General features: G+C 43.4%; 1 protein-coding gene across 2 annotated transcripts in view; it reads right to left on the bottom strand.

Moving 5' to 3' along the window:
• Nucleotides 1–1,502: 1,502 nt before the first annotated feature.
• The window catches only part of znf827 (zinc finger protein 827), a 77,809-nt gene continuing 69,174 nt past the window's right edge, over nt 1,503–10,137 (bottom strand). The window contains exons 12-15 of one of the 2 annotated variants that reach the window (XM_033623320.2): nt 8,313–8,522; nt 6,401–6,578; nt 2,994–3,044; nt 2,525–2,664 (exon numbers count right to left, since the gene is read on the bottom strand). In XM_033623320.2, the coding sequence (XP_033479211.1) occupies nt 2,996–3,044; nt 6,401–6,578; nt 8,313–8,522 (437 nt within the window). In that variant the 3' untranslated portion in view covers nt 2,525–2,664; nt 2,994–2,995. Of the gene's footprint in view, nt 2,665–2,993; nt 3,045–6,400; nt 6,579–8,312; nt 8,523–10,137 lie in introns of both variants that reach the window. The other variant, XM_033623318.2, reaches the window with a different exon arrangement.

Below are 10,137 nucleotides of genomic sequence, written 5' to 3'. Positions count from 1 at the left end.
TTGCACTTAAAAAAAAAGGAAAATAAAGATTTAAGTGCTTTTGGCTTGAAGTATAACTACGTTAAGTGCAATTGAAACTCAAAGGGGGTTGGGGCAAAACGCAGTACCATGTCTGCCGGCCTAACAGAAGCCAGTGCCATTGAACGCAACGCTGTACAAGTGAATGGCTTTGCTTCATCATTGCACCTACAGGAGCTTTTTTCTCACGATGGGTTCCTCTATGAATGTTAGTAGAAAATGTTTTATTATGATGTAAAAGGCTCAGTAAAAAAAAGTAATAATAATAAAAAAAATTGAAAGACAAAAAAAATAAAAACAAAAACAAACGAAAGACACAGAAGGCCACCAAACACACTAACTTTCCCGTCTTTATCCAGCACAGAAGACGTCCCTGTTCACACTTCTGTATCGCTTCTTTTTCATGTACATAAACAAAAATACATTCATTCAAGTCATTTTGGAACAGTTTTTTTCTTATTTTTTTTGTACACAAAAAATTACAAAAAGCTCCAAAAAGCACCATTGAATCGGCCTGTGGTGACCCTGGCTGTGGGTAGCTCGCTAACCCAGAGCTGGTCACCTCCACAAAACAGTTATCTCATATATCTCTTCTAAGTATAGGTGCGTCATACATAGTTCTGCATGTGGAGCTGCGCTGATATCCACCTGGTCTCAGACGTAATGAATTCATGTTTCTGTTTGTCGTGTCGTTATTTCACTGCTTATTCACCTGCGAGTGCAAATTCATAGTCAACATTTTACTTTCAAATTATTAGCAATAAATCTATATTTCTTGTCAGGATAGGTCAGATTTGTCTTATTTACATCATCACAGCTTATCTTCTGTTTTGTGAGAACTATTAAAATTAGCTAGTAACCCACTGAAATGACTCCGAGACGGGGGTGATATCAGGCAGCAGCGATGCATAATATGGTTTCACCATTATACAAAAAAACAACAGAAATCAAAAAGATGGGAAGGGGAAGGGCTACAAAACTATGTACAAGACTGATAAATAAGTAAGTGCGTGGTTTGAGGCGTTGCTTTGGAAACGTGCCTTTTACAATGAAAAGCATTCCGTTTCATTGGTTCTGTCCACGTTGCACCGCTAACACTTCAGGATATCTCGAATTTAGCTTCCTAATGACGTCAAAGCTAGTTGAAACACAGGCATGCTATTTCGATGCATAATAGCAAGAGACAAAAATGCACTAAAATATAGCACTTGCAAGTTTTGTTTCATCTTTTTATCTCGTCAAACGACTAAAGAAAAATATCTATAAAACTGAGATACGTTAGTTTCCTCAGATAATGCAACTGGGTCCAAGTCATTCAGACATTTAAAAACAGAAAAAAAGGTAATAGAGAGTAGTAGTTGAAGTAGTAATAATTCAATTGATAGAACTGATAAGAAAAGCAGCTTTTTGATATAAATGCATTTTTAGCATGTACAGCCTTTTTCTCTTATAAATGTTTTTTTTTCTTCTTTTCTTCAATATGTTTGTCTGGTCCAGCTTATTCTGCTGGTCTGATTGGAAAAGACGTTGCTCCCACTGCAGTGGTCAAGTGTCATTCACACCACCGTCCGAGGAGTGAGGGAAAGAGTGAGGAGGAGGAGGAGGAGGAGAGGAGGTGGGCGAGGTCAAACAGTCTTGGCCCTCTCCATCAGTCCCAGGTAGGCCAGGAAGGAGTGTTTGTGGGAGGAGGGCGAGGGGGGAGAGCGGGAGGGGGACGCCGAGTTGGAGGAGAAGAGGAGAGGAGATGTGGCGGGCCGCCATCTGGAGTGGAGGTGCGAGTGGAATGTGAAGCGGCTGTTGTGGGTGAACAAGGTGGTGAGGGGGATCAGGTGCGCCCGGTCGCAGCTCCTGTACTGCTCGAACACGTGGCGGGAGGAGGGGAGGAAGAGGGAGGGGCTGCCGCTGCTCGGGCCGCCGGGGTTTCTGGTGGCGTTGTTGCCGTTCGCGCTGACCACGCAGTGCAGAGGGCTGCCGGCGTCCAGCTGGTGGGACTTGCCCAGTGTGAGTGACAGGGCAACGGACTGGAGCGCCTGGGACGCCGTTAGACTCATGAGTGGGCTGTTACTCCCACTCCCTCCGCTGCTCCCTCCTCCTCGGCTGAACAGGAAGTTCTCCTGTCTCTTCCGCAGTGACGAGCCCCCTGGCGATGTTCCCTGGAGTGGCAGCTCCTCCTCTCCTGCCTCCTCATCATCCTCCACCTCTTCTCCTCCTAAGCCTCCGTCCAGTCCCCCCGCTCCTCCACTCTGGTGTTTCTTGAGGTGGCGGCTGAAGACAAAGGGGTGTGTGGTGGTGAAAGGGCACTCTTGGCAGCCGAAAGTCTGGCGTGGCGCGTGCTTCAGCTTCTTGTGCAGGTTGAGGTTGTCCTTGCGCTTGCAGCTATAAGAGCAGCGGTCGCAGTGGAAGGGCCGCTCGCCCGTGTGCACACGCACATGCTCGATCAGCTTATTGGCCGTCTTGGACAAGTAGCCACACTGCTCACACTTGTAGTGGTTGCCCAGGCGGTGCCCGCGCATGTGGGCCTCCAATGAGGCCTGGTCGGGCCACAGTCCCTGGCAGATGCGGCAGCGGTACTCCATCTTACAGTGCGTCTTAAGGTGGCACTCCATGGCCGCTGGACGATTGGTGGAGTAGATGCAGAAAGGGCACCTGAGTAATGCAACAAAAAGGGAAGCAGGGAGGGAGGACACAGCACACAAAAGCAAAGGACAGTTGAAGGAAAGTGTACGTTCAAAACCACATAACACACCTTGAAATTTAATAACACAAAATGATGAAGAGGAGGAGGACAGGTAAAGGAAAAGTGTGTATCATGTACAGTTCTGTGTGCTCATGGTGGTATGTGTGGCAGTTTAATGGTGGGAGAATTGAAGTGATCAGGTATATGTGTGTGTGGAGGAGGAGGGGGGGTGACAGGCTGGAGAAAAGATTGGAGCAGTAGGACATGAAGGGAAATGAAGGAATGGAGTGGCACTTACATTTAAATAGCACCTTTCATCTGCTCTGGGCCCCAAAGCGCTTCACAAACCCTGCAGAACAGAATCACCTCAGAAAAACCTCGAAATGGTCAAGGCCCTCTCTCCCTTTCTACACACTCCTACATATATAGAAACACTTCACATTGCTCAAGTGTATACACGTGTACACACTGGTCTAGGAAAAAAAATCTTGATCTGGACGTTGGAGATTAGAAAATATAGGCAATAGGAGTTTATTTAAAACCTGTTTGCCCTTAAGGTCCATTAACTCTCTCTACACCTGCTTGGCTAAATCCTGCCTGCTTTTAAAAGTAAATATAAATGTGGTTTACATAAATTAAGAGACTGTGTAAACCTTGAAGAGCTGGAAATATAACCCACATGTGCAGATATAAACAGAACAGCATAGAAGCATATTTTCTGATAACTTTAAATATAAAAAATATCAAAACAGCTCATTTCTTCCATCTTTTTTCTCCCTTGAATTAAAAAAAAAAAAAAATCAAAAATATCCTCTACCTGCTTCTTTCCCTTCTGAGTAGCTAGCTTAAAATCAATCTGGCTTCAAAAACATTAACACCAGACAGAAGAAACATTTAAAACCGTTATAAAACTCCTGTACATGTATTCACGCACACTCTACAGCTAGCAGCAAATCCTCGAGTTAGTGACTGAAGATGCTGTGTGGAGATCTTTGAGCTATGAAGGGGGCTTCTTGTGTGTTTGTGCTCTGTTAGCCACAGGATTTGTATAAAGTATAAATCATCATAACTGTGTTGGCAGCTTCCTGGTTTACATTTAGTGAAATGCTACCATTTCCAGACATTTAGCAATGTTCAGAACATCCTAACTCCACTGATGGCTGCACAGGAAGAAAAGAAATAAAACGATATAGAACACAGATCTTTGTTTATGACAAGATGAGGCGGTAATCATAATGATACTTAATGACTCTGCACATGCACAGACTGGAGTTATGAGAACAACTCAAAAACAAAAAAATGGCTTGTGTTACTTGAAATGAATCTTTACAAAATGTTTCATTTACTGCATTCCCCCCCCCCCCTAAATATGTAGTCAAATATTGTCATGTGTTGGAGCTGTTTTGCTATCGACTGCCACCCTGGGTTGGCCTGAGCTCAGACACTAACATCATCAGTGTGTGGTGTGGATGTTGAGATCAACAGATGGGCTTTATGTTAGCTTGACAGGCCTGAAATGGGACATAAACGTGTCACAGTACAACAAAGGCTCCTGTGGGACTGGAGTATGGAGATGGAGAGGGAAGCATGTGAGGAGACTGGAGCTGCATAAACAGTCACTATTAGGAGAGCGAGGCTGCCTTGTTAGAATTAGACAACTATGTCCAATGTGCATGAGTACTTGAAGGGCTGCACGATTATAGCCAGAATGATGATTACAATTATTTTACACAGTAGCAAGATCACGATTATTTATCACGATTCTTCATTGATTGATTTTTACTGCAAATGAACAGAGCACAGCTTTTACTTCCATGTTGTAAAAACATAAGACTTACGGTTTTCTATTAAGAATACGATTCAAATATTGTATTTGAAGCCCTGTAGTGAATTGTAACGGTCTAAATGAGTAGCAGTATTCCCTCTATCGCTGTATATATGTATTTCATTTTACTCGTAATATTTCAGTCCTAGGACTTTTTTTGTTTTTCTACCTGTGAAGATATTTGTGACTGAGTTTTTAAAATGATGCACTGAGCATTTTTGTTTTATATTGAAAATCCAAAAATAAAGGTTAAAAAAATACAGTTCTTCTTCACCTAAATTCAGTGCATCTCCTAAAAGCAAAATATAAATAAACTGTAACATATCTGTACCAAAATATAAGCTGACTAAAAATAAAAATGCCATTACAGAATGCGACCACATGAAAACAGATTTTACTGGCACATATCTTTGGTCACATGGAATGCGATTGCACTGGTTATTTTAGTCCGTCTTTGGGAGCTGGATGGATGTTTCCACCGCTGTATTTAATTTTTTTTTTTTTTTTTTTTTTTTTTTTTACAGGGGTCACGGTATCGTGACGGGCTGTACAGAGTCACTGATATGGATGTCTGAGTTGATGCTGGCTAAAGAAGGAGATTCAGTGAGGAAATGTAAAGAGACATTATTGTTCTTGGCCTTTAATGTACCGCACATTATGGTGTTTCTTCAGATGGTTTAACAAGTTGGTTGTGTTGCTTTGTGGCGAGGACACGTCTCATGCACTTTTTGAATATGATTTTTTTTTCTCTTTTAAATTGGAAATACTTCCAAACAACATATGGTGACCATTGATGAAGGGATGATTTTCATTCTGCTGCAGCAGGGTGCACACATTAAAAGTGGAGGCTTTCAGTTAATGAATTGATAGCCAGCGGAGTTTTCTATGAGCAGAACACGCATTTTAAACATCAGTATCACAGCTGATCATGTTCATTTAATTGTGGGAAGCCAAAATCCTTATGATCATCAATTAATTGTGCAGCCCTAAGTACATGTTCATATGTTTGTATATATATATTTGTGTGGGGTAGGTTTGGATGCTGTATTTAAAAGCTTTTTATCAGGGTTTCCACAAAATGCACGCTGTGTATCACAAAGCATGCATTAGTTTAATTTCATATACATTTGGACTGACATGGCTATGATGTAAGTGATCTGACATTTGTGCTTCTCCTAAATGATTATCTTCTAGGGGTGTGCCAACAAATTTCATATTACTGTCTGTATTGGGGGGAAAAGGGAGCTTTCTGGAATGCAGGTTTCATCAAACATTTTTTCTTTGGCATGGCTGTTAGCTGTGGGCAGTGGAACAACAGACCCTGAGGGGAAGCCCATTTCCATCTCCTTTCCACTCTCCCTTCTGTTCATAGCAGCCACTGCAGACCCAGAGACCACTGTCTAATAAGTTACACTTGCCAAGAGAGGCTGTCGAGCAAAACTACAGCTTGTATCATTTCATTTGCTGGCTGCAGATAATGAACATTAAAGTGAGGTTAACTGATTAAGGACACATGGCTGGAATAATCTTCAAATAGGACCACAAATCTATTTCTGTCTTCAGCTGTATGGCTGCTACAATCAGCTCTTAGTGAAAGAACCATAATAATGTCAGCCAGAATAATGTACATTATGCATCTTTTTGTATCCTTTGTTATTTAACATGCATCGTTTTATCTATATCAAATGAGTTAAATGGTGCATGTAAAATAATTACTGAAACCATATGCCGTATGTAACTTGCACACCCCTAGCATTTGTCTGTGACTGTGTACGTACTGTGTATGTGTTTTTGTGTGTAGTGAATTGAAAGGGTGAGGGGGTAAGGGAGGGGGAGGACGGGCGGAGTTAGGAACCTCTGTCTGTACTTGCTTTCCTTACTTGAGCCCTCCGGAGGGGACGGTGTGGCACTTCTTGTGCTCCAGCAGCTGCTCAGGCGTCTTAAGGAACTTGTGGCAGACGTCGCACTCAAACATTCGCGTGATGAGGTGGATCTGGAGGTGCCGTTCATACATGCTACGCGTCTTGCACACAAAATTGCAGAAGACACACTCGAAGCCTGGAGGGGAAGGAAAGAGGAGAGGGTGAGATAAGACTGAGTCTGTTCCAATGATTTTTAATTTGATAATTTTGTTGCAGAGGCTCATCGTGCTCTTCAGACTCAGCATGACTGAAACCTGACCCCAGAACCTGAAACAAAGGGAGTTCAGATTCAGGGAAAAGTCAGGTTCAACAATGTCCACCAGAGCATGTGAGCGGAGCGCGAGTGGAAGAATTTTGGATGGAACACAGAGCAGATTTTTTGGAAATTCAGAGCGTCGCCTCATCTCCATCCCGCTCCAATTTCACTCTGGTACTGCTCACACCATGAGTTTAAATGCGTCTGTGTTTTACACACTCACAATTTCCTGTCAAAAATTGGCCGCTGCAAGATCGACAATCAAGTTTCCTAAGTAGTTTCAAAAGGAAACTGAGCAGTCATACAGGTGCACTATTCCTGTAACACTAACTGAGCTTTTTTGAGTGGAGCGGGGTGAAATCTGAGACGAGCACGGAGCGATATTGAGCGGAGCGGCTTGGAGCGCTTTGAGCGAAGGAGCGGAGGGAACGAGCAGTTCTGTGAGCGAGGAGCGGAAATTCTCACCGCTCCACTCGGCTCACATGCTCTGATGCCCACTCACATAAAAAGAATATATATAATAAATTGATACAGCTGGGCGAAGACATCCTGACTATCACTCCCTAACAGGGGTTGAGCTCCAAAAACAATGTATCTCACAAATATTTTTTCAGACCCTCAGTACCTGGCATATGCCTGCAACTTTTAAACTCCACACCCCAAGTTTGTAATGTAAACATTTGGTTAGGAATCTGTACATCCAGATAATGCTGATGACATCATCTGGGACTTTTTCTTAGATTTTAGAAAGACACACAGAAGACTTCATACATTATAGTATAAAGTGTGCCGTTAAGTTACTTAATGGAAGATAAAAAAACTGCCTGGACTAGGCCACATATGAATGCAATTAAGTAAATGAACGTGTCATTTCAGAACTCATTTGCATCGTTCTCCAACTGTTCTGATTTAACAGGTGTATTTATAAATGACAGGAGTAATAATGAACGTCTTCTTTATGTCTGTTACAACAGTGTCGTTTTTTTAAAAGCAGACTGAAAACTAATACTTCCTCAAGCTCTTAGTAGAGAGGTTTAAATGGTGTGGTTAATGGATACTTCAGTACTCTTATTATTCCCTTTTTAATAAAGCCTTCTTATCTTGTATGTTTTTGTCACGTACAATCTTTACCTACTGTTTTTGCCTTTTATTTGAAGCACGTTGAGTTTAAGCCTGTCGTATGAAATATGCTACACAAATCAACTTTATTTCTCGATGTCCATATTTGGTCTGTCACCCAGTGCAAGCAGATTTCTGACCAAAGAGTAAGTGGTTAGTCTCAGTACAGCTCTATAGGAGGAGGGTTATTAATTAAATAATACTTGTGTGCACCAATCCAGATTTAGCAACTTCTGAAGCAGAATTTGATGACAGTTAGTGGGTTGTTTGGTCACTGTCAATCAAATCCCTTTAAATCACACCCACAAAATCCAGATGAAGCAGATAAGCTAAGATTTGACTCTGACACTCTTCATTAATATAACCTGATGTGTTGTTTTATTGTTGTCTATTCTGTCATGACTATACAGTGCTGTAGAGACAGAATGGAGACGTTTTCAGAGGCTTCAAAATGGTGAAGTGTATGTGTTCGCACTAATTCCCACGATTCCTTGCCTTTGTCAGACTTGTCCTCAGTTCCTGATCCCGAGTGGCTTCCAGAGCTGGACTGGCTGCCTGCGGAGGAGGGCGGGGCAAGCAGGCCCCTGAGTTCTTCGTTACCGTGGGTGAGGTCTCCGCCCTCCGAGCTGTTGAGTGAGTCGCTGAGGGCCGAGAGTGACGAGGAGGTGCTCTTGGTCTCACTGAGGGGACTCCTTGAGTTCAGACCTGGACACGAGAGGAGAGATGGCAGAAAGTGAGAAATCTTTATCATTTCGATGGAAAGCAATGCTGGGGAAACAAATGCACCAGCCCTGACTAAAGAAGCCCCTGGAGCAAAGATATTACCTGAAACCCTGCAGAAATTGTGCTGAAAATCCGTTTCAAGAACCCCATCGTTATATACATGCACACACACACACTGGCATACACACAAACAGAACACAGGCAGGCAGCCTCGGCAGCCCTGTGCTCTGACCGAGGCCCTGCTGCCAGTCAAATCAAGATGCAGTGTGCTTTTATTGATCCCCTTCTCTAAGTCTGCAATTCACTGCGAAGAGAGAGGGAATTAGAAGGGGAGGGGGCCGAGAAGGAGGGAGGGGTGAGGAGCGCGGGTCATGGCCGAAGGAGCTAAGATGGCGGGAGCATCTCAGGGCACAGCTCAACAAAGGGCATTCACTCAGGAGGGAGTGAAAGCAGGGAGGCAAGGCTGCACGGATCCTGAAATGGTTGACCTATCTTTTTAATACAGGCACACAAACACACATACACACACACACACACGTTGCCTAAAACATACAAGGATGTACACATGCAGTGCACACACAAGCAATTATACTGTAATAGAAGACATGATTAATTGCCTTCAATCAAATCTAAATAAACCAGGGTCAATCACACCGCAGTTTTAGCAGCATTTTGAATACAGTATTGAACCAGCTTGAGGGAGCTTTTATCTCCTCTGCTGCAGTATTTAACATACACTTGCCTTCTCTTATAATATCCAAAAGGCTAATGCAATAGAATATAAGCAAAAAGAGAGAGAGAAAAAAAGGCACTGCTCTGAGCCAGTGGGCCTCGACCTTGAAACACACCTTAACTGAAAAATATTCCATTTTCTCTTTCACGAAAAGCTTCGTCTATGATTGCCCGGCAACAATCATGACATAGGAGCGGAAATAAAGAGGCAAAGCCTGCCTATCTGCCAAAGTATCCAAGGTAGATATCAAGTAGTACCATCACATAATTCACCACCTTCCCCCTACAGAGAAGGGCACCCAACCAACCTTCTCCCCGTGCCGAGTCCAGCCTTCACAGGGGGTCAGCTTGAACTATGACACCTGCTGCGCACAGCCATCTCCCGCCTGGGCGTGTCCACACAGTTGACCAGATAACTAGCCTTTTACAGTCCATCTGGATTCACTCTAAGTGCTGCCTTAAACCTCAAGTAGAGACACTTTAACAAAACCTTAACAAATTACTAAAATCTCCACATACAGACGGCAGCAGGACGTGACCATAAGCCACACTTCTGTACATTTGTGTGTTTGTTGTTGGTGTCCATCTTGTGTGAGACTGAGATAAATGCCAAGCCAGGCTGAGAGACTTAAAAGATGGCCACAGTGGCATCGTAAACCCAGCTCGTCTCCAAAGGACCCAAGGCCTATTGATTTTTTCCCCTCAGGCACGATAAGGGCCAACCTTCTCAGATAAACAAGGCCACTGTGGCCTCTGAAAGACCCCTCAGCTGTCTAGGCCGGACAATCCCACCCACCCACACATACACACAAGCAGCACACGCACCCACTCACACACACACTGAGGAACAGTGGAAGAGCAAAAC

This window comes from Epinephelus lanceolatus, chromosome 3, assembly GCF_041903045.1.
Source record: "Epinephelus lanceolatus isolate andai-2023 chromosome 3, ASM4190304v1, whole genome shotgun sequence".
NCBI lineage: Eukaryota > Metazoa > Chordata > Actinopteri > Perciformes > Serranidae > Epinephelus > Epinephelus lanceolatus.
This window is presented reverse-complemented; position numbering and strand designations above follow the sequence as displayed.